The sequence below is a fragment of the Uranotaenia lowii genome, chromosome 2 (assembly GCF_029784155.1).
Source record: "Uranotaenia lowii strain MFRU-FL chromosome 2, ASM2978415v1, whole genome shotgun sequence".
NCBI lineage: Eukaryota > Metazoa > Arthropoda > Insecta > Diptera > Culicidae > Uranotaenia > Uranotaenia lowii.
The window spans coordinates 259,228,821-259,253,433 of NC_073692.1; the positions used below are offsets into that span (position 1 = coordinate 259,228,821).

The 24,613-nt window shown below is 39.0% G+C and overlaps 1 protein-coding gene across 1 annotated transcript; it reads left to right on the forward strand.

Annotated features, from left to right (window-relative positions):
- The first annotated feature begins 8,168 nt into the window (after nucleotides 1–8,168).
- LOC129742552 (uncharacterized) lies at nucleotides 8,169–24,383 on the forward strand. The gene is made up of 6 exons (XM_055734462.1): nucleotides 8,169–8,404; nucleotides 11,819–12,287; nucleotides 22,850–22,993; nucleotides 23,055–23,123; nucleotides 23,321–23,410; nucleotides 23,486–24,383. The coding sequence occupies exons 1-6, from the start codon at nucleotides 8,169–8,171 to the stop codon at nucleotides 23,534–23,536; spliced, it is 1,059 nt and encodes a 352-aa protein (XP_055590437.1). The 3' UTR covers nucleotides 23,537–24,383.
- The last annotated feature ends 230 nt before the right edge of the window (nucleotides 24,384–24,613 follow it).

Here is a 24,613-nt window from a genome sequence, read left to right on the forward strand (position 1 = left end):
CGATTCCCGGTATCGGCAAGAAAAACTTTTGGGTTTGAATCCCATAAGTGGGCCGACAGGTAAGATGTGTTTCATTATATAACTGACTATATAATTGGAATCAGTTGCCAGCTGGCCAGGTATATACACGGATGCCGGAATACCTGTAAGTAAACTAGCCCACCTGACTGATTCGTTCTTCCAAAATATACCTACATCAACACACGCAATACATTCACCACATAACAGTTCATACGAAGCCATGGGGTCCGAGTATGGTGGCACGCTGCATTGGAGATTTGTCGAACCTAATAATCTAAGGAATGCATGTGAACCCATACTTTGGCAGAAACTGCGGTGAATCCGTGCACCCATGGTGGATTACCAACATACATACATACATACGATATAAACTTGAATTTGACACCAAAAAAATACATTTCTTTGAAACAATCTTATTTTTATTATTTTTTGGGGATGAATAAACCAGTCCGTTGGCCTAACACAGGAGAACACGAGACACAGTCCGGGCAAGTACTGCTTTACTCTGGCATACGAGGAGAACATGCTACTCGGGAACGAGGAGTTGGTTTCCTGTTAAGCCCGCAGGCCCATGCGGCCCTCATAAGATGGGAACCGATAAACGAAAGAATAATCGTAGCCAGATTCAGAACACGGGTTAGAAACCTTACAATGGTCCAGTGTTATGCGCCAACTGACGTTGCCGATTTGCAGGAGAAAGAGCAGTTTTACAGTCAATTGAACAGCGTGGTTGAGAGAATTCCGAAGGGTGATATTCAAATCCACTTAGGCGACTTCAACGCAAAGATTGGCTCCGATAATCAGGACCTTGAGCGCATCATGGGGCGCCATGGCCTAGGACAGATGAGCGAAAACGGAGAGCTGTTTGTAGAATTTTGTGGCAACAACAACATGGTGATCGGTGGATCGCTCTTCCCCCATCGACCAGCACATAAGGTCACTTGGGTATCCCGAGATGGCCGAACAGAAAATCAAATTGACCACATCTGCATCAGCCGAAAATGGAGAAGGAGCCTTCTTGATGTCCGCAACAAGCGAAGCGCAGACATTGCATCTGACCATCACCTCGTCCTTGGCGAGATACGACTGAGAGTTGCACGTGTCCAACGGCGCGAGGAGAAAGTCGGGTGTCGATACGACGTCCGCCGGTTGGAGAATCCAGAGGTGAAAAGGGCATACGTTGAACAGCTAGAATCCCGAGCCTCGGAGCTGCCGACAGACGGAACAGTCGAAGAACAGTGGTGTGGAATCAAGAATGCCTTTATCACGACGAGCCATGGTACTCTCGGTAAAGTTTGTGGAAGACGAAGTGAATGGATGTCGGATGAAACCTGGAGGATGATCGATGATCGGAGAAAGGCGAAAGTCGGAATTGAGCAGGCATGTACCGGGTCAGCCAAAGCAGCCGCCCGCTTACGATATGCGGAGCTGGAAAAGGCAGTTAAACGAGCTTGTAGACGAGACAAGAGAGCCTGGACAAACTCCCTAGCCGAAGAGGGAGAAAGAGCCGCCGCCAATGGAGATATCCGATTACTATATGACATTTCTCGCCGCCTCAGTGGTGCAAGGACTAATGCAAGAATGCCGCTGAAAGACCGAGCAGGTCAGTTATTGACTGATCGAACAGATCAGCTCAAACGATGGACTGAGCACTTCGAACAACTCTTCCGAGTCACGAATAGCGATGGCCAACAGAACCCGCAGCTCGAAGCGCCAACAGTGAGTCGCATAAATGGCGTCAACTCGGAAGCGCCCTCGCTGGCTGAATTAGAAGCGGCAATCAAAAACTTGAAATCCAACAAAGCACCTGGGATCGATTGCATCCCTGCTGAAATGCTGAAAGCCGACCCTGCCCTGTCAGCACAAAAGTTGCACCGTCTTTTCGCTGACATTTGGGATACTGCAACATTCCCGGCCGACTGGATGCAGGGTATCCTCGTAAAGGTCCCAAAGAAAGGAGACCTAACAGAGTGCGGTAACTGGCGTGGCATAACTTTGATCTGTACAACCCTCAAAGTACTCTGCAAAGTGATCCTGAACAGGATCCAGGAGAAAATAGACGCTACACTCCGACGGCAACAAGCTGGATTCCGATCCGGACGATCATGTGTGGACCACATCACAACGCTACGAATAATACTGGAACAAATCAACGAATTCCAGGACTCTCTTCTGCTGGTGTTCGTTGATTTCGAAAAAGCATTTGACCGACTTAACCACGAAAACATCTGGGCTGCTCTTAGACGAAGAGGGGTCCCAGAGAAACTAGTCCATCTCATCGAAGCACAGTACGAGGCATTTTCGTGCAAGGTCTTGCACGACGGTGTCTTGTCCGAACCAATCCCGGTAACTGCTGGAGTGAGACAAGGATGTATTTTATCACCGCTACTTTTTCTCATCGTAATGGATGAGATCTTGACTGGATCGATTGACTGTAGACCAAACCGAGGATTGCCGTGGAATTCTTCAACCATGGAGCAACTGAACGACCTTGACCTGGCAGACGATATTGTTTTGCTCGCCCAAACACAACAAGACATGCAGAGCAAACTCGATGACCTCACCGAAAGCTCCAAGGCAGCAGGTCTCAAAATCAATGTCGGAAAGACCAAGTCGATGGAAATCAATACAGGAAATCGTTCCAATTTCGTGGTAGCTGGACAACAGGTTGAGACAGTGGAGTGCTTCCAGTATCTTGGTAGCCAGATTACGCCTGATGGTGGTACCAAGAAGGACATCGAAACCCGGATCAGAAAAGCCCGATTTGCGTTTGCGAGTCTCCGAAACATCTGGCGGTCACGCCAGATCTCTCTACGAACTAAGATCCGAATCTTCAACTCAAACGTCAAATCCGTATTGCTGTACGGGTGTGAGACTTGGTGCACATATGCGGTGACGACGCGAAAACTGCAAGTTTTTGTGAATCGGTGCCTGCGGAACATCATCCGCGCTTGGTGGCCTGGCAACTGGATCTCAAACGTTGAACTTCATCGCCGGTGTCATCAAAAGGCGCTAGAAATCGAGATTCGGGAACGTAAGTGGAGATGGATTGGGCACACGCTGCGAAGAGATGAAAACGAGATTTGCAGAGAGGCGCTTGACTGGAATCCAGATGGGCATCGAAGAAGAGGCAGGCCCAAAAGCTCGTGGCGGCGAAGTCTAGCCGCTGAAATCCGCACAGTTGACGAGAACCTTGGCTGGCAGCAAGTGAAGACGCTGGCTCCGGATCGCCAGCAGTGGAGATCTTTTATCTCAGCCCTATGCGCCGGTTAATCGGCGCTGGACCCTTAGGTAGGTAGGTAGGTAGGATGAATAAACCAATTGGTTTAAAATCCCAAAAAAAATATTTTTTTCAACTGACGGAAAATGCAAGTTATTTTCACAGTTTTTTTTTTACAGATTTTTTTTATTTTTCTGTGCCGATAATTTGGGCAACATTCACCAATCACAATGTTATCTGCCTTGCTAGGGTTTTTTGTTTCATTTTGGTTAAACTTGAATTGATGAGCAACAACTTCTGCTTGATTGCATACGCAACTACTAGTGCTTGATCAACCAAGCGAAGTTTCGGTCACAGCAAATCTGTGGTATGTTTCCTAAGCCGAATAACTAGCACGTGGCGCAGCTAGTTAAAGGTTGCATAGGACCAGCATAATCCACAAATATAAATCTGAACAGTTAATAAAAGCTCTCTCATTGCGCAACACACTTAATTTGTATAATTTGTTAAAATTAAACAGACGCGACATAATTGAATTCGCATTCCCGAGAAGTCGCAATAAATTGTTATCACTATGCTTTATTTCGCAGCACACTTAGTTCGCATTAGATGCATTTAGCTCACAGCACTTTCAGTACAGCAACGCATAAACTAGGTACAGCTCACAGCAGGTATTCAGGCGCTTCACATAGCTTTCTTCAGGCGCAGCCTATTTGGATTCCTTATGCGCAGCATATAGTTCGCTATCAGGCAAGTCCACAACCCACATTCAAACTTAGCCCAATTGGCTCGCATACGGTGCAGCACATAGCTCGCATTCAGGCGCAGCCTATTTGGCTCCCGTTTGGCGCAACACGTAGCTCGCTTTCAAGCGCGCACAATACATCTGCATCTATGAACAGCCCTTAAGCTCTCAACTAAGCGCAGCTCAGTTAGCTCGCAAGTATAATTTGATCGCAGTTGCAAATATTTCGCAATTTGGCGCAGCTCTTTCAGCTCGCAATTTGGCGCAGCCCTATCGGTACGCAGAGACAGCTCATCCAGTATGCAATACGGCGTAGCAAAGAATGATCGCAGGCAGGGTTGTCAACTATTTTTCAGTAAAGTCTGGAAGATTTTAAAAAAATGTCTGGAAATGTGTGGAAATGTCTGGACACCTTTGCTTTGAAGGTGACCATCTTTTTTTTGGTCCAGATCTCAGTGTTGCAATACTATTTTTCTGTCACCATATCAGTCACGTATTATGTCTTGTATGTATGTATGTATGTATGTAGGTAATCTCCAAACCATATCAGTCACGTATTATGTCTTAATCTCAATTTGACATACATCTTCAAAGCAATTGCCAATATTATTAGGTTTCGAACACACATAATTCATAAATTCTAATCATTTCCTGCTATTTTTCATCATGACCAAATTGAATTTTCATAGTTTCTTAGAACAATTTATGTCCAAACCCAAAAGTCTGGAATTGTCTGGAAGAATTGTCAAAAGTCTGGAAGTCTGGAAACCTGAAAAAATGTCTGGCAAAAGTCCAAAAAGTCTGGAAGATCCAGACAAAATCTGGAAGGTTGACATCACTGATCGCAGGTGCTGCTTTTCGAGCTCGCAATTTGGCGCAGCCAATTCGGATCGCAAGCGCAACTTATCCAGCTCGCAATACGGTGCAGCAAAGAATGATCGCAGGCGCAGCTCTTCCAGCTCGCAATTTGGCGCAGCACAGTTTGCTCGCAGGTGCATCTCTCTAGGCTCGCAGTCCATCATCTCAAATGACATGGCTTAATTAATTCAAATTATATTTGTAAATATCATTTGTTACTAAACAACATGATAAAAATTTGTAACTCAATTTTGGCCCAAAAATCGGCTCCTGGAAGGATCGCCAAATGTGCAAACCACATAATGCCAAAGTGCCGATTATGGAAACGTCCGCGGTGTATAGGTACGGAAGACGTCCATTACGATAGCGATAGCTAACGACGAACTCATGACGAGCGCCCGTGCCCGTAGATGTGCCATACAATATGCACTGCGGTTCACATATTGAGCTTGACCCACACAGCTAGTAATAAGTAAATTTGATCTTTTATGTTTGTATGGGAAAATTGAATACTTTGTACTGAAAAATCAATATAATTTTTGTTTCTTCTATGGGACCGAGCCTGTTAATGGTTTTTGTGGCAATTTGTAAATTTCACTCAAAAACTTTGTCGAAGACCATCGTATCTTATTAGGAAAAAAGTTATTAGTTGTTAAATAGGGGCACGTCTTTTGATATTGAAATACTATAAATTCAATTGACATCACTGCTAGGGGCCTAGCGAGGTATAGCATGAAACCTTCGCGAGACCCCAGCAGTGATGTTAATTGAATTTATTGTTTGCTTCATTGCTCGTGAAAAAACTTCATTTTTTTAAATGTGCCTACTATAAGCGCTGATGAAAAACATTCGGTTAGGGCAGTGGTTTTCAAACTTTTTTCATTCACCACCCCCTTTTGCAAAATTTTCGAGCTTAACGCCCCCCATGGGCAAATTTTTAGAAAATATTAAAAAAAAATGATAATCAGGATCGTTAAAAACCATTAGCTTTTGGCTTTTGGCATAACAACTCAAAAGCGTGTTTCCCGAAATTAGCTTTTATGCACTTAAACTAAACCATTTTGGCCCCAAGGGCCAAATATTGCATATTTAACCTCCAGTCAACACTTAATTCTATGTAAAGTTTCCTGAATAATTACCTAAGCTGATTGATTAGTTTGTTCATATATCTTAAATTTTGGCAAACAAAATTCTATATTCAGCAAAGTTATGCAGCATTCACGGGTTTTAAAGTTTAATTTAGATTCTAATAACTGAGTTCCGGCAATGTAAGTGATAACCAAATAGATGAATAAGACAATTGATTTTCTGAATTGATTGAAATTAAAATAAACAAATAGGAACTTAAAATAAAAATTCTTTCATAATTTTTTCCAAAAAATCCATCATTAAATCATAGATGGCGCATTTATACACAGACTTTTTTCGAAGGCACAAAGATTTTCAAGCATTGCCATTTAAAATTTATCTTAGTAAAAACCTAAATAATCTTACTAAACAAGATCAACATGTAGAGCGTAAACAAAATCTGAAACAATTTTAAAAAATATTTAAGATACATTGCTTGCAGCTCTGGGGAAAAATTGATATTTAAACTTGAACCTGATGTTTAGTTCTGTAACGTAATTTGATTGTTTTGCATCGAAATTTCACGTTATTATTTCAAATTTACGTTGCTCGTGATTTATGAAAATGCGAATCACGATCTCACAGCCCCCCTGAGCCCCAAATTTCAAAATTGAGCTCACCGCCCCCCCTGGAAGTTCCCCCTGGAAGGGCGGTAGGGACCACTTTGAAAACCACTGGGTTAGGTATTACAATTCTGTCACATTAGTTCAGTTGGGTGGTTGTATAGGTATGTATACCGGATCAGGTTGAGTGTTAGAATTTCATTTTCAAAATCATATTCAACAGAAGTTCAAGATTGAATAGTTGAAAAGACCTAACGGATTCGGAAGATAAGAATATCAGTCGGAAGAGGACAAAAAAAAGAAATGTTTGCAGCACAGGCTGCCAGAGACAGCGTGTAATCCATGCAGTAAAATTTGTTAGCTGTGAAAGCAGAAACAAGTGATTCGAAGGAAAACTTAACCGTTTTTGAATGTCAGCATGGCTGAGCAATCCGTTCTGATTCGAGAAAAGATCCAGCAAGTGTTTTCCGACATCATGGAAAAAAGTATGTTTGAACATTCCCAAAGTACAAACAATGTTATGGTCAGTTATTGTTTTTACTGCCAAGTTCTTAAAAATATGAACAAATCCCTCGTGAAGTTGAGGCACGAGCAATGTGAGTCTTGTGTGATGACCGAACAGCATAAGAAAAAATCCGCTCATGCTGTTTCAATCGATGAGATTTCGTGAGTAATCTGCGAAAAACAAGAAATACATTTACGAACAATCCATGGCAGCATACAGAAAGGATGGCTGTAAAAGTAAAGGTTGTAGCTCTGACGAATTATTCATTTTCAAATTCTTAAAGGTAAAGAAGCAAAACGAAGATCACCGTTCCGGATTGCCACAAGCCTGGGGACGGGATGAATAAGCATAAAAGTTTATAATCCCAGATAAAATAAGAAAAATAAGCCTGGGGGAAAGAAGTCGCACTGGTCTTGCAAAAAAATATTTTTTTTTGAAAAATGGTCATAGATTCTCAAAAACAATAATTATAAGGCAAACATCCTCGTCAAACAATATCAAATTTGGAAAAAAGTTTTTGTTTTATTTTATTGATGAACTAAAAAAAGCAGCTACCATTTACCATTTTAGTCAGTGAATGGAAAACCGTTAGAATCTACATTTCAAAGTTGAGTATACCTAGGTGAAACGAAAAAAACCTACAATTAATCTTTGGGGTTCGATTCCCATTTCAATACTGGGTGTTATAAGTGAATTTCAAGTTTCCATATTTATTCATCCTGTAAATTATAAATTTGATTAGACTTTTCGGCTTTTGTTTTGAAACTAATCAAATGTCCTTTCAAATATTGATTGAAGATTTTGCATAGATAATTCAGTATTTATCAATCAAAGTTCTTAATTGCCGAGTATCTAATCTAAATCAAAGTGAGTTACGTTTTAACTCGGTTCCCACTTATTAATCAATTTATCAATTGCACCATCAATCACTTGCATTTGTGTCAAATCTGATTCATTGCGTATGTATAAAAGTTCACTCCAACATCCATATTGTGTCATTAGGATCAATGTTTTCCGCCGGTGTCTATCGAATTTCCATCAAACAACTTTGGTCTGGTCATGCCAAAAGCGAATCTGGTGACATGGAACTGCTGTTTGGTAGTTTTGTTTTTCGTCGAAAAAGTCCTGATGCTTCGCCCAATTCGATCCGAGAGTTGGTTCCGGGGATCGAAGGTGGAAAACTACCGCCACCGCACCAATCGGTGGACGTTGATGGGATTGGGCCTCAATCTGGCCCGCCTGTTAGTGGTGTCAGTTATTCTTGGCTCGGGCATTCTGAGCTTTGCCAATAGCATAGTGAATTACTTACAAGCCGCAGGACGCAGTGGGTACATCCGTCAGTTGATTGCGCTTGTCATCATATGGTTGGGAAATACGGGAATGGCTTTCCTTATCTACATACAACAAACTATAAATGAGAAAAAAATTGTTCAACTGAATCACTGGTTTCGTGAATGTGCCGATAAGTTCAGGTGAATTTTGTCATACATGTTAGAAAAAAACTGGATTAAACAATTATTTGGAACAGTATTCTTGCCATATGTAATCTGTGTAAAACAGTGCGTAACCGCTTATTGGGTCACTGTTGGTGTCTGTATCGAAAATTTGTCCATTCAAAAATCCCAATAGTTTTCTGAATTCTTTCCGATGTCTTTCACCAAGGCTTGGCCTGCAGAATGGCACGAGCCAAATTTTGTGTTGTTTAGGCCGGTCCCAACGGTGAATGGATAACACGGTTTTGGACCCAGCTAAAACAGCCCACCTGGCACCGGTGGCGTAAATTGCTGTTTCAGCAAAGTTATCGATTTCAAAATTCCCAACAGTTATAGGGCTTTGTTCCAAATCATACATATTCAAAACAGGATTTTCAAAAATATGACAGGCCGATTTTGATGATTAGGGTTTACGGTGAAAAAATTTTAGCCAGCGATAATTATTCTCACATATGTTTGGGTAACATTGGGTATAATAATTGTTCCTTTTTGAGAAATTATTTGAATATTTTTTCCCGCTAAAACCGGTCTATACGTAACATAAATTTAGAAAAGATGTAAATGAAAACCGTATCAATTATAAAAAATCGATTTTGGCATCATTTGATTTTGGCAGCACAAAATTGTTTGGCATGTTGTCAAAATCGAACGGGGTCTGTATATTATGTATAAAAAAATGGAAAAAAAATACTCTGTTAAGATTCCGATCGACGTAGTTCAAAATTAGCGAGCATTTCGTTTGACGTCTACCATCAGATTTTGTACAGTCACCTTATCACATTCACGCGGATCCAGTTTTTTTTTCGATGGCAAGCTACATTACAATCCTTCTCAGTTCTATCCTATTCTACACATGTTATATACGGCGTATTACAGGACACGATACTTGACGTTCTTACTAACATAAAAGGATTTAAAATTACGTTTCTTGCCGACCGGTTTCGGGCTCGATGTTGCTCATCTACAGGACGATGTCCGACTGGTTACTCAAAAGAAAAACACTAACACAGCTTCATACTACTGCATAGTATTCGTCGAAGGATGGTCATATCATTTTTGGTTGGCCAAGTTGAAAACGATATCTCCCACAAACCCTGGAGCTTTTGAACTGTCAACACAGTTCGATAAAATTTACCGTGGAGAAAGAAATAGTTAGAAAACTTCCATTCCTCGATTTGTTAATCTCTAGAAAATATGATAGCACGGTGAAATTTGAGATCTACAGAAAACCAACATCCACCGATCGCTACATAACAGCAGACTTCAATCAATTCGGTTTTTTTATGTTATCATTTTAAATCAATTTTCTCTTCAATTCCCTTTCCTTTTCCCAACCCCCACTACTTGAAGGAGGCAGGCGTTTCTTATAATCATACTCATTTTTCGTTCCCAAAAACCCTTTTACATATCTATATCAAATTTGATTCTGTTGGATGATAAGTGCTAAAGCGATACATTCAAATTATATGGAACCCCCTGCTTCCCTCTCTTTTCTTCAAGGCGGAAGGTTTTACAACAATCTTGAAGGAAATCTCGAACCCAAAAACCTTCGCATACCAAATTTGATTCCATTTACTTGAATTATTTTAAAGTTATATCAACAGAATTGTATTAGGGCCCCTCCAACTATCGTATTTGGAAGAAGGGTGGTGCTTTGAATAAAAACAGAACAATTTCTCGTGCCCTAGTCCTTTTCCTATATCCCCAGTGAAAGAATGGAGGGGTTGCAATTAATCATATAACTATTTTTCGTATCACATGCTCTCCCTTATCAATTTTGGATCCATATGCTAACTAATCAAGCAAATGGATCCAAATCAAGTTATGCCAGAAAGTGTAAAGAAGTCCTTTTCTCTTTCCTATCTCCCCATTGGAAGGATCACACTGACATGACACTTAGAACAAAAATCCGATCATTTTTTTGTCTAATTTTGCCACCTATCGTTGGTATTGCGAATCTTTGACAAAAAATTCCATGGAGGAAAAAATTAGGTATTAAGTACCATTGTATCTACGAAATTGCCCATTTTCCCTTGAAAGTTGCCTGGCACTTTCCAACTGAGATAGCATTTCATCAAAAGCGATCGATACTATAGGGAACAGACAGACAGACAGAAATCTATTTTTATATATAGATCAAATCGAATCAACCAAACAATATTTAGTAAAATTCCTTGAAATCTTGGCTATCAGGTTGAACCGAAAAAATACAAGAATAGCTCAAAATACCTAATTTTCTCAGTATGCGGAACATGCCTTCGAGTTTCGATTTTCAAGTAGATACTAATAAAGTCGAATTTGGTAAATTAAAATATCTTAATATTAGTAAAATAATGATTTTAAAAAAGGATTGAATCGTAAATTGCTCTTCATGCGTTGACGAAAGCAGTGTATTTTGTTCTGCAAAATTTAAGTGCACAAAAATCGGCATGGCTTGATGGCTTTGATACTAAATCAAACTTAGTGTACATTTTAAAACTCATGCGGTTCAACTGTGTTCGATGTCTACTCTCGAACTACGCTCGAACTCGCGGACATCGGTTCCGGAAGCAACTGACTTGTCAACTGAGCTATATCACAACCCTTATAATGATCAATCCCACAATATGTATTGAAAAAAATCATCTTTCTATCCGATTCCGGACATGTTCCTTTAAATCAGTTTCGGGCTCGAAATGTTGTATGCTGAATATTAGAGAATTTGCAGAGGTTTTCAAATAACCTGATAAAAACGAAAGTAGAAATAATATTCACATGATTCAAGTTGCAACTTGTTGTACAAAGAATGTTAAATGAAATTACGTTTATTCTGTTTTTTTTTTTTTAATTTTTGAAACATAGGTCTCATACATTGGAATATATCGTCGATTGACGATATATTCCATTTTAAATATTAATTTGACAGATCGATAGCTGATGTTTCAACAAAGAATCAGCTAATACTAAATGTTGGTTCCGCATAAAATTGATTTTTGAACTTTTCCAGCAATGTGTATTGCTGGAAATCGAATGAAGATCTAAGCGTATTGGTAGTGTAAGAAAGCGCCCGAATGCATACTATTTATTTACATTATCTTCCTACAATCGAATGATGTTGACAATTTAGAGTCAATGTGAGGCCTTTTTAAAGGTATTAATTTTAAAAGGCCATCAATTTTAGCCTTAACCGTCAAAAACTATATTCCTCATAGTACGGGATCTAATTTCTGAATTTTGTTATTCGTTTTCGTTTCGCATGCCTGATAAAATGTCTATGCTAATTAAATATTTGTCTTTTTCCATTAGGTGTAATTCGGAAATCAGTTTCCAATCGACGATAGTTCTGTTGTTTATTGCATTGTACGAAACGTTCGCCCTCACAGTCGTCTGGATCACGATGAACCCACACCGGGATGGGTACGGATTGTACGATTGGTTCGTTTCGATGACTTTTCTGGCGCCAGTCGCAATCTGTTCGTTGTTCGCTGCCCGATATTGCGTAAATTTTTTAACTCTAAACTGTATAATGGATCGATTGAATCAGGACCTACGGCGACAGGTGCGCAGATTTCAGCGACGGATGCACGTGGCCGCCGTGGAAGATATTAGCGCGTATAAATTTGCTGCTCACGCTGAACACGAATTAGGTGCGCATTTGGACCGATTAATTATCGAGTACGATAAGCTGTATGATTTAGTGATGGCTATAATTGAAATGTATTCGCCAACAATTGTGCTGCTGTTAGCCCTCGATTTTGTGCAGGTTACATTTCAGGTAGGTTCCCATGGCTTGTGTCTCATTGCAGGTTTCTGGCTCTGTTGTGGTATGAGCCTACTTGGTTGAATGATTCAACTGAATCAAAGCAATCGAAAGATTCCTTTTAATTCAACCTCGGTACCTACCGTGGTTGAATTAAAAGGAATCTTTCGATTGCTTTGATTCAGGTTTCTGGCAATTTACAATTGAGTTTTACACACTTTCCAATAATTGAATAGAAATTTTTCAATCATTATAGTTTAGTTTTCTCAGTTTTCTAATCAGAGGAATCTCGTTAAAATTTGTTTTGTCTAGTTTTGTTTTGTGCAAGGGAGAATGGATCACTTGATGCCTTTTCTCGTTTTCCTCATATCTTTTTGGAGAAATTAGCAACTCGCCGTCTTTGCGTTTTCTGGCAGAATGTCATTCCATTCATTGTTCCAAAAGTTGAACGAACCCGTTAATGAATAAGAAGCATTTTTGTGGTGCGAGTTTTTTTTTCTAAAGTTTCAGGTTCACAAAATATGCACGCTTTCTTAGGATTTTCCGTTTGCGATGAGATCTCTGTTCGATAATTGATAGCCACATGTGTAAAGAGCGAGTGTTTTTCCTTATCAACTTTTTTCGTATTTTCATTTCTCGTGGGATTTTTTTTTGTTGATAGACATTTGAAGAGAAAAACCAACATATTTGGCTCACATCATATGCTTAAACTACGAAAGTAATACAGCTTTCAACAAATTACTTTAACATCTTGTATGTATGTATGTATGTATGTATGGGTTCACGCATGTATGGGTATGCATCACCACACCAGTGGCTGATAGGTCTTTCGACCCGAGGCGGTACGGGAAGTCTCGATCGCACATTCAAATATTGCTCATGCTTAACTCATCAACAATATTTCAGAAAAACCAACGTATCTCTTCCATTTTATGTAGTTGTTTCGCATCTTATGCAAAAACAATTAATGGAATATAGCTTGCTTTAATAATTTAACATATTGTTTTAATAATCATATATACATTTTTAGACTTTATAAACAGTGGGCCCAATAAGCGCCTTTGAGTATGCAAACAGCAATCAATTTGCACAAAATTTAGATATGGTACAAGAATATTTAAAAAAATTATAATTGTCATGTATGTCTCATAACCTCCAAGCCATTAGCATTGATTGAATTGAAATATCTCGGTTCCACCTCAGATAGCACGAAATATGTACAGTAGAACCCCGTTTATCCGAGATTTAACGTTTTCTGAGCTTCCATTTTTATTCAAATTCCATGTAAAAATTTATTATATTATATACCGAAGCAAAAGGATAGGGTTTGTCAATGTATTTCGTTTATCTTATCCGCTAACTCGGAATATCGGAGTTCTACTGCAAATCCTTTTGCATACCATCCGGGCGTAAAGCTCGATAAATATGTGGATGTTGTGTAAAGCTGATGGCTGGGATAACGCGGAAGCTCAGAAAACTGGAGTTCGGATAAGCGGGGTTCTACTGTTTAACGTTTCTCCTGACTTTTTGGATAAATGATCTCAATGTACTCTTTTTGGTGTCGCGGGATATGGTAACCCCAAACATCCCCATTAATAGAGTTAAGCTATTTTCATTATTGAAATAAAATAAAAAATTGCACATTTTCAATATCTTACCTCGTACCATTTTAAAAGGATACTAGAACTTCTTCAATGAAAGGGTACTTATCTTACTTCCTAAATGGCTTCGTTTTCAATTTTTCAACTGATTCGCCTATTGTATCCATGTAATCCATTTGAATTTTGATCATTCCTTCAATCAAATGTATTGATGAACTTAGCTTTTGTACTGAACAAATAACTTTAACATCTTGTTTTCATAAATATGTATATTTGGTTTTTTTAAACAGTGAGCGCTATAACGCCTTTGAGTATGTCATCAGAGTCATCAATATTAGGCAATTTTAGGTAATATGCTTCAATGCCTCGTACGTACACAAATAAAATGAGCACCAATATCAAATAATGTTTGTAAAGCAAATGTAAGTGTTAAAAGTTCTTTTCGAATTGGATTGTTCTATCATGTTTTTTGTGGTTAAAAAAAATAAATAAAAAATAAAATCAATGTAAGTGCCGAGCTATGCGCCTGGATGATATGCAATACTAGAGAAAAAGGATAGGGTGTGTCAATGTATTTTGTTTAATCCGAGGCAGAGTTGCAAGTTTTCAGATGATCATTTGAAATTGATACTCACCGTTAAATGAGTATCAATTCAGCAGCACAAAGAATTTCGTTGTGACGCTCAAAGATTTCGATGTCAAGCGAAATCAGGGGTGCCAGTTGATTTTGACAAAAATCAGGACAACGCGATGAAAAAAATCGGGATTTGTCAGGACACCACTAACTTGATGAAAATAACATGCAGCTCTGCTTAGATTGCATTACTAAAGGCAAAATACTGGTGCTGAAGACGCCTCAAATTATGCAACTTATGCGAAAATTACCTTGGCTGGCCTTAAGTTAATATCGGAAAACACTATTTAAATATAATTTATACCAAAGATTATCATCAGTTAAACTAGTTAAACTATTTTATGAAAGATTTGATTGATTTTTTTTCCATTTAACAATAAATTTAGTTATAGTTAAGTTTTTTTTTTAATCAGGACAAATCAGGACATTTTAAAGGTCATTTTAAAGAAATCAGGTCAATTCAAGCGTTTTTGAAAAATCAGGACGGCTTTTCAAAAATCAGGACAAATCCTGAAAAATCAGGACACCTGACCCCCAGAACGAAATTCGTTGAACACGAGAAACGAGAACGAGAACGAGAAAAAAATCACAAATTCAGAATCCCATTAGAGAAATCTTCAGCTATATTCCCACTTTTTACCCTACTATTTTTTCACGACAAAAAAATCAACTCAATTTTTCAAGGGCTGAAATGTTAACAAAAAGAAAAGATAACTTAATATAAATTCCCGTTTTTAGGGATATTTTTTTTATTTTCTCGGCTGTTAACATACAAAAGAGTAACTTTTGTTGGACTGTATATGATCACAGTCAAAAAATCTCATGAGGTCTTCTTTAGAGCATGATGTGTACGAGTGTAAGATATTTAAATTTGGAAAAATTATTGATGATCAATTTTCCTTATATTAATCTTTATTTGGTTCAAACTTCATAATTTCAGATTAATGTCTTTATTCATGTATTCTAAAAACTATTTTTTTTTACATTAAGAATAAAAAAAATCTATTTTGTTATACCAATTGATTCTTACTAAATAAAGAAATGAATGATTGAAGCTATAGTGAAGTCATAAGGTGACCATTGTTTCAATTACTTTCAATTCCCTTTTCAAACAACCTTTTTTTTAAACGTCCTTGGTCCTTGTCACTCCTTCCCTTTTTCCAAATACTCAATCTCTCAATCTCCCGTAAAGAAAAAAAAAACTTTGAAACAAATCTTTAAGATTCCCGGTTTCACAAAGACCACATCAGAATGATTAAATAGATTTCAAATAATCAATTAACAGTCTAAACTAGCGATTTTAAAAAAAATAAACAAAGTACTTTTTGCGTGGGTTTCTCAAATTTTTTCAAATGGCAATTTTAAACGAACACAAAAATCGTTCTAAAAAAAATCCAGTTTACAATAATTATGATTATTAAAGAACAATTCATTTTGTCTAGGAAGCTAATGGAGGCAGCTTAACAAAAGAAGTGATTTGACAATTACTTCTAACTATAGAACGAAATATTTGATAAATCTTGATATTCAATAGCACATTATTATTTCTGTCATATTTTTTTTCTATTTTGGATCAGAAATATTCTAGAAGTGCTCATAATAGCATCTTGAATTTACTGGACATTAAATAGGCTGGTATGAATCATATCCTACTTTTTGGTGCATTAGTCATGGTTTCTACTCCAGGGAATTTCAAACATCACGCCAGTCGAGGTAACATTTGAAAAAGATTCGTGCAGGGCGGCCAGGTGGTTTCGTCAAAAATCAGGTCAACGTGATGTTAAAAATCAGGATTTTTCAGGGCACCTCTTGATTCATGAGAATAATAAGGATTTCTGATTAGATTGCATAAATAAAGGCGCAATACAGGTGCTAAAAACGCCTTGATTTATGCAACAACAGTACGCAGTTTGTTTTGTAGTCGGTAGTTCATATCGGAAAACACCATTTGAATATCATCTCAATCGAAGATTACCTTCTGTTAAACCTTTATTTTCGATTTTTTCCTAGTTTAACTACAAATTCGATCATATTTAAGAAGTTTTTTATGAAAATCAGGACAAATCAGGACCTTTTAGGGACAACTTTTCAAAAATCAGGACAACTCGAGAGTTTCAGGACTTACTTACTTACTTAATGATCCCGCGCCGATCCTCCGGTGCATAGGGCCGTGGTAAAAGACCTCCACTGTTGACGAACCGGAGCCAGCGTTTTCACTTGGTCCCAGTCAAGATTCTCGTCGACAGTTCGGATTTCAGCGGCTAGGCTTCGCCGCCACGAGTTTCTGGGTCTGCCTCTTCTTCGATGTCCTTCTGGATTCCAATCTAGCGCCTCTCTGCAAATCTCGTTTTCATCTCTTCGCAGCATGTGCCCAATCCATCTCCACTTACGTTCCCGAATCTCGATTTCTAGCGCCCTTTGATGACACCGGCGATGTAGTTCCTCATTCGAGATCCAGTTGCCAGGCCACCAAACGCGGATGATATTCCGCAGGCAGCGGTTTACAAATACTTGCAGTTTTCGCGTCGTTACCGCATATGTGCACCAAGTTTCGCACCCGTACAGCAATACGGATTTGACGATTAAGTTGAAGATTCGGATTTTTGTTCGTAGAGAGATCTGGCGTGACCGCCAGATGTTTCGGAGACTCGCAAACGCAAATCGGGCCTTTCTGATCCGGGTTTCGATGTCTTTTCTGGTACCACCATCAGGCATTATCTGGCTACCAAGATACTGGAAGCACTCCACTTTCTCAACTTGTTGCCCAGCTACCATGAAACTGGAGGGATTTTCTGTGTTGACCTCCATCGACTTGGTCTTTCCGACATTGACTTTGAGACCTGCTGCCTTGGAACTTTCGGTGAGGTCGTCGAGTTTGCTCTGCATATCTGGTTGTGTTTGGGCGAGCAAAACAATATCGTCAGCCAGGTCAAGGTCGTTCAGTTGCTCCATTGTTGAAGGATTCCACGGCAATCCTCGGTTCGGTGCACAGTCAATCGATCCAATCAGAATCTCATCCATTACGATTAGAAAAAGTAGCGGTGATAGAATACATCCTTGTCTCACTCCAGCAGTTACCGGGATTGGTTCGGACAAGACACCGTCGTGCAAGACCTTGCACGTAAATGCCTCGTATTGTGCTTCGATGAGATGGACTAGTTTCTCTGGTACTCCTCTTCGCCTTAGAGCCGCCCAGATGTTTTCATGGTTAAGTCGGTCGAATGCTTTTTCGAAATCAACGAACACCAGCATAAGAGAGTCCTGGAATTCGTTGATTTGTTCCAGTATGATTCGTAGCGTTGTGATGTGGTCCACACATGATCGTCCGGATCGGAATCCAGCTTGTTGCCGTCGGAGTGTAGCGTCGATTTTCTCCTGGATCCTGTTCAGGATCACCTTGCAGAGTACTTTGAGGGTTGTACAGATCAACGCTATGCCTCGCCAGTTACCGCACTCTGTCAGGTCTCCTTTCTTCGGGACCTTTACGAGGATACCCTGCATCCAGTCGGCCGGGAATGTTGCAGTATCCCAAATGTCAGCGAAAAGACGGTGCAACTTTTGTGCTGACAGGGCAGGGTCGGCTTTCAGCATTTCAGCAGGGATGCAATCGATCCCAGGTGCTTTGTTGGATTTCAAGTTTTTGATTGCCGCTTCTAATTCAGCCAGCGAGGGCGCTTCCGAGTTGACGCCATTTATGCGACTCACTGTTGGCGCTTCGAGCTGCGGGTTCTGTTGGCCATCGCTATTCGTGACTCGGAAGAGTTGTTCGAAGTGCTCAGTCCATCGTTTGAGCTGATCTGTTCGATCAGTCAATAACTGACCTGCTCGGTCTTTCAGCGGCATTCTTGCATTAGTCCTTGCACCACTGAGGCGGCGAGAAATGTCATATAGTAATCGGATATCTCCATTGGCGGCGGCTCTTTCTCCCTCTTCGGCTAGGGAGTTTGTCCAGGCTCTCTTGTCTCGTCTACAAGCTCGTTTAACTGCCTTTTCCAGCTCCGCATATCGTAAGCGGGCGGCTGCTTTGGCTGACCTGGTACATGCCTGCTCAATTCCGACTTTCGCCTTTCCCCGATCATCGACCATCCTCCAAGTTTCATCCGACATCCATTCACTCCTTCTTCCACAAACTTTACCGAGAGTACCATGGCTCGTCGTGATCAAGGCATTCTTGGTTTCACACCACTGTTCTTCGACTGTTCCGTCTGTCAGCAGCTCCGAGGCTCGGGATTCTAGCTCTTCAACGTATGCCCTTTTCACCTCTAGATTCTCCAACCGGCGGACGTCGTATCGACACCCGACTTTCTCCTCGCGCCGTTGGACACGCGCAACTCTCAGTCGTATCTCGCCAAGGACGAGGTGATGGTCAGATGCAATGTCTGCGCTTCGTTTGTTGCGAACATCAAGAAGGCTCCTTCTCCATTTTCGGCTGATGCAGATGTGGTCAATTTGATTTTCTGTTCGGCCATCTCGGGATACCCAAGTGACCTTATGTGCTGGTCGATGGGGGAAGAGCGATCCACCGATCACCATGTTGTTGTTGCCACAAAATTCTACAAACAGCTCTCCGTTTTCGCTCATCTGTCCTAGACCATGGCGCCCCATGATGCGCTCAAGGTCCTGATTGTCGGAGCCAATCTTTGCGTTGAAGTCGCCCAAATGGATTTGAATGTCACCCTTCGGAATTTTCTCTACCACGCTGTTCAGTTGACTGTAAAACTGCTCTTTCTCCTGCAAGTCGGCAACGAAAGTTGGCGCATAACACTGGACCATTGTAAGGTTTCTAACCCGTGTTCTAAATCTGGCTACGATTATTCTTTCGTTTATCGGTTCCCATCTAATGAGGGCCGCGTAGGCCTGCGGGCTTAACAGGAAACCAACTCCTCGTTCCCGAGTAGCATGTTCTCCTCGTATGCCAGAGTAAAGCAGGACTTGCCCGGATTGTGTCTTGTGTTCTCCAGTATTAGGCCAACGGACTTCGCTCAGTCCCAGGACGGTCCCTCGTAAATCAGGACAAATTCTGATAAATCAGGACACCTGGCACCTCCGTTCGTGAGCCGGCGTAATAAAAAAAACCTCAGTCATTGTAGAGAAAACATTTTTTTTTAAATGCATAAGAAGTCATTAAAATGTATTTTTTCAATTAAATTAAAAAAAAGATAAACCGTTTGGATAGAAACTAAAACCGCCGCTTTCATTTGATAAGGAAAATTTTGAAATTTTTTTCAATTATATTTTATTTGGTTGACAAATGCTTTTCACATGTGATCGATTCCAGCCGGTTGCATAAGCTGGGATGCCATGCGTTTTTATTGGAATGGTTTTTTCGTATGTTATAAATTTTATTTTCTATTTTCAAATGCAATAAATCTAATTCCTAACTTAACTTTTTGTTTGGAAGATTAAGAAATCATTTTCTTTGTTAGTATTAAAACTCGACATGGTTACCTAGGAATTTTAACTCCGTTTTTTCGGTTTCCGCTACAAGTAGAAGCATGGCTTTAATTCTATAAATAAAATCATTTAACATTATTCTACAAAATTAGCAAAACACTTTCGGTAATTCAAAGCTATTTAATTTATAAAACTTTGCCCAGTGGTTTCTTAAAATTACAATGCTGAATTTCGGTATTTCCCAGCTTAGTTGTCTTTGCGGTACAAATGAATTTTTAGTTTGGGAATTTGAATATTTACCATTCTTTGTCCATTTTGAAAATTGCAAAATATTGCATCATCGCTATGTGAATTACATCATTGTTTCGTGTTCAGACACTCAAATAGTCTATTGCCTAATTGGATGAAACTTGAAAAAGTAGATAAAAACGTTTTAAAATGCATTTTAAAACATTTTGCCGAAAGCTGAAAACCAGTCACTGTAGAGGCATAATGAGAAACCCCCCGAGGCAGTATGAGCACCATAATTGAAGGCATAATGAGCGTTTTCTGCCGGGGATTCTAGCAGCAAATTCGACACGATGAAGTCAACTGAGTAATGGCATCTTGGTAAGATGTCGGAGAGGTAATCAGTAGGCTCGAGTTCGATTCCTGGTCGAGGTGATTTTTTTTCATTTATCATTCATGATCATGATTGCACTAAACGGTGAGGCGTAGATTCATCAAACAAAGCAATAACAAAATAATCTAGGTCTGTTTGTAGAATTCAAAGAATTAACACATGCTCATACATTATGTTTCTGGTGTTTTGTTTGACCGATGATGCTTTGTTGCTATTAGCCGTATAATGTAACAATAAAAAAAATCAATCATGAATAGTATGTGCAAAAAAAATCCTCTCGAACAGGAATCGAACTCGAGTCTACTGATAACCTCTCGGACACCTTACCAATAGGCCAAATCGACAGACGAAACAAGCCAAGCTGTAGCTCTATTACTGAGTTGACTTCATCGAGTCGAATTTGCTGCTAGATTCCCCGGCAGAAAATACTCATTATGCCTTCATTGATAGTGCTCTGTTCGCCTCTAGTGAACAAATTAAAGTAAAAAAGCGTTTTAAAATTGATTAAAGTGAAAAATCAAAAAAAATTATGATGTTGAAAATTGAGAAACAATGTGCAGATCATGTTGCAGTGCGTACATTTCAGATCAAGATGATTTAAAGGTCATAAAAGCTTATTTGGTGGTGCTCAAAAATTATAATATTTTCGTCACTTGAGAACCTAGCTGGTTATTATTTAATATTTCTGTAAAAATGAAAAGGATATTTCTTTTTTGGTGAGAAGTTAATACTATGGGTAGTACGAAACAAGTCCTTATGAAAATTTGTTTAAGAAAATACGTAGGGGAGAGTGGGGTATCGTGGGCCATGGGGAAACGTGGGCCACTTTTAATATCTCAGATGTGTGTTGAGATAAAAATCTCAAACCAACTGTCATCGTTGTCGCTTTGCGTGAGCATATAATCCTATATATTGTTGACTGAAATACGCATCATATGCTTCTTTTATTTGTCAAGCTAAAAAAAGTTAGAAAAATTTACTTACATAATTAAAAAAACACCCGCTAATTTCATCGATGGGGAACCTAAAGTGCATAATAAAAATATGCTCATACGCTTATGAACTTAGTTTTGTCATGATCTTTCACGTGGAAAAGGAATTTTTGATGAAACATGAATGAGTCACACAAACGCAACCAATTTGCAAATCATAGCTTGTGGGGAATCGTGGGCCACACATCTTGAATCACGTATATTTTTATGTTTTTATAAACATTCAGAACTTAAAATACGTTTTTCCTATCTGTAAAGTTTTCTCATGCCAAATGAAGAATTATGAAAAATATTTTGACCATCCTATATAAGATATTTTGCCAAAACGTTTGCGAGCCAGGTTTTGGAATCTATGCGATCATACACAGCTCTCTTTTTTATTTCATCATCTGAAATTGCTTTAAAATAACGAAATGAATTAGGAAATCACAGTTTTGGTTCAACTCATAAATTTTGCATGTTATTTGGTCAATTTGGATTTGGTGGCCCACGATTCCCCACCATTTATCAAAATCCAAAAAATATTGCTTTTTTTCAAACAGTCAGAATTTGGGGAAAATAACTTATTAAAAATTTAAAAAAATACCTTATGATACCTTGAAAATGTAGAAGACCATACCATTTTTTATTTTACTTTTATCTTTTATAATAAAGAAGTTATGGAACAACGAAAAAAAGTGGCCCATGATTCCCCACTCTCCCATACTTATGTAGAAAAAAGGAGTGCTCATTATGCCTTGGGTGCACGTTATGCCCTCATCTCCCCTACATTGATTTGAAAACTTCACATCGGTTTTAATTAAATTTTATACAGCTCAAATTTTGTGGGATAACCGTGTGATAGTTGATTTATCATCAAAGTAATAAGTTATGGAAAGTTAAAATTGTAGTGACCATACGAGTGCTTCCCATTTCTAAAGAATTATGAACGGTAATTTCTGTCAATTCAATGATAACCAATGAACATCAGAGTATAAGAGGCTAATTTGTGATGGCTCGTATGCATTCTAGTTTAAATCGTTACAATTGGAGTCAATATAGTCTGGTCTGGCGGGACAAAGAGAGAAAATTATGTTCGCGATACAACTGAGTTGAACTGAATGCATTGAAGCACTATCTGGTGTGCAATAAAGTTTGACCAGAACTATCGCCTGTTCATTAACATTGGCAACGTTCCCATTTCCTAGCCGTTGTTGGTTGGAAGATTGATGAGTGATGACCATTCTATAAACTTCTTCCGGTTAACAGGCTGTAGTGTTAATTATGTAGCCATCAAATGAGCTTGACTGATTTTTTTCCCAGCTAATCGGATGCATTTTTATCCTATTTTCTAGATGTATATGTTCTACTGCGATCTAACGTATGTAGCGCTGCGGGATGATGGCCTGAGTGAGGCAATTTCATCGATAGTTTCTGCTATGCTGAGTTATATCGAAATAGCTTTAATGGTTGTTTGCACGTCAAAATATACGGATGAGGTAGAATTTTTTTAAAATAAAGTTTTAATTTTAATGGTGTTGTATTGCATTACGATTTCAGGTTCAAAAATCCATTAGAATAATGCAGCTTTTCGGACTCGATTGTCAAGAAGATGAAACACATAGTAAGGTAATAATAGTGTCAAGAGAATAATCAGAATCAGAACACAACGCTTCAAACGCTATGCAGAATCTTAGCTGGTCTGCTCTACACTATAAAAATACTCCTCAACTAAAAATTACCCTTTATGTACGCAAATAAACTAATGGACTGTATGTAATTGCATCGCAACTATAACAACTTTTCAATCTTATTCTACTGTACAGGTTTACAAACTTTCTTCAACTTTCAACAGAATGCACGACGATTGCACAAATTACTATTTCTTTCCATTCAATGCAACTTTTCTGAGTACGGTAAGTTTGGTTTCTATTTTCAAGATTCAAACTTCTTCACTAGTAGCAGCAACATTAACGATTTTTTTGTTACAGGTTGTTGTCACAGCAAGTTCGTATCTCATATTGTTGATTCAGACTGTATAGGATCATTCACGGCTCCCATTATAAACCAATTTCGAGGAATTCCACTAAATATTTATCTCACGAAATGAAAAAGAACATTTATAATTCTACCGCTTTAACGCCTAAATGTTGATCAGAGATCAACAGAAAAAATATGAGTTGTACCTACTACACAATACAACTCGAAGTCATTATGCAAGTATGTTTTATTTGCCCTACTGAAAAAAAGCAATACGGGAATCAGATCAGGATTTAATAGGTACAAAAAATAATATAGATAACTAAAGATATACTCAGATGAATAATGCGTATATTACCAACAATTGCACAAAACGAATATGACGATAGCTTAATAACATTCATCATTCGATTGGATTTCATTATCTTTCACTTCATTTCATTTTTCATGAAATTCACTTATCGCCAACCTCAAATTACGTCAGTGCTAGAGATTTGTTCTTCTGTCGAACTACAGTTGTAATTTCAGCATAGCTGATAACTTCATGCTGCTCAACCCCTCCCTCACCAACTCCATTCAATGAGAGGGGAAACCGTTTCCAGCAGCATCAGCCAGTAGCGGTGACAAAGAAAATGGGATGGAAAGACTTTCCTTTCGCCGACATGATAAAACACTTCCGCTCTGCGGTTTCGGGTCCGTGCGATAGGAATCATTTTCCGCCGATGGCCGAGGCCGAGGGAGACGATCATCAACCGGAAGGAGTGGGATAATTTTCCGGGCGACCGGTGTGTGAAGGGCGGGAATGACACTGGTTATTAATCTCCTCGCGATTTTTCATCGACAGCTAAGACTTTTGCAGCGAACTTTTCATTTTGCGCCACAGCGACGAAGACGATGACGACGGCCGAATCCGGATTAGAGCTTGTTGAAGTTATCAGTTTTCTCCCTTATGTGAATTCTTCGCCAAATTTGGAGTTTATGGTTTGTAACAATAAAAATTTTCGAACACATAAAATTATGATTATTTACATGAATTTTCGAATTTCAAATTTTAAAGATTGTGTTAAAATTGAACAAATCAAAAGCAAAATACCCTCATAATTAGGTACCGTAATCCGGGGTAATATTGATCACTTTTT

Coding starts and splice junctions, on each gene's coding strand:
- LOC129742552 (XM_055734462.1), top strand. CDS start 8,169: ATGCTTCGCCCAATTCGATCCGAGAGTTGGTTCCGGGGATCGAAGGTG. Junction 8,405..11,818: donor ATTGCGCTTGTCATCATATG/GTTGGGAAATAC, acceptor TTTTTCCATTAG/GTGTAATTCGGAAATCAGTT. Junction 22,994..23,054: donor CGTCAAAATATACGGATGAG/GTAGAATTTTTT, acceptor TTACGATTTCAG/GTTCAAAAATCCATTAGAAT.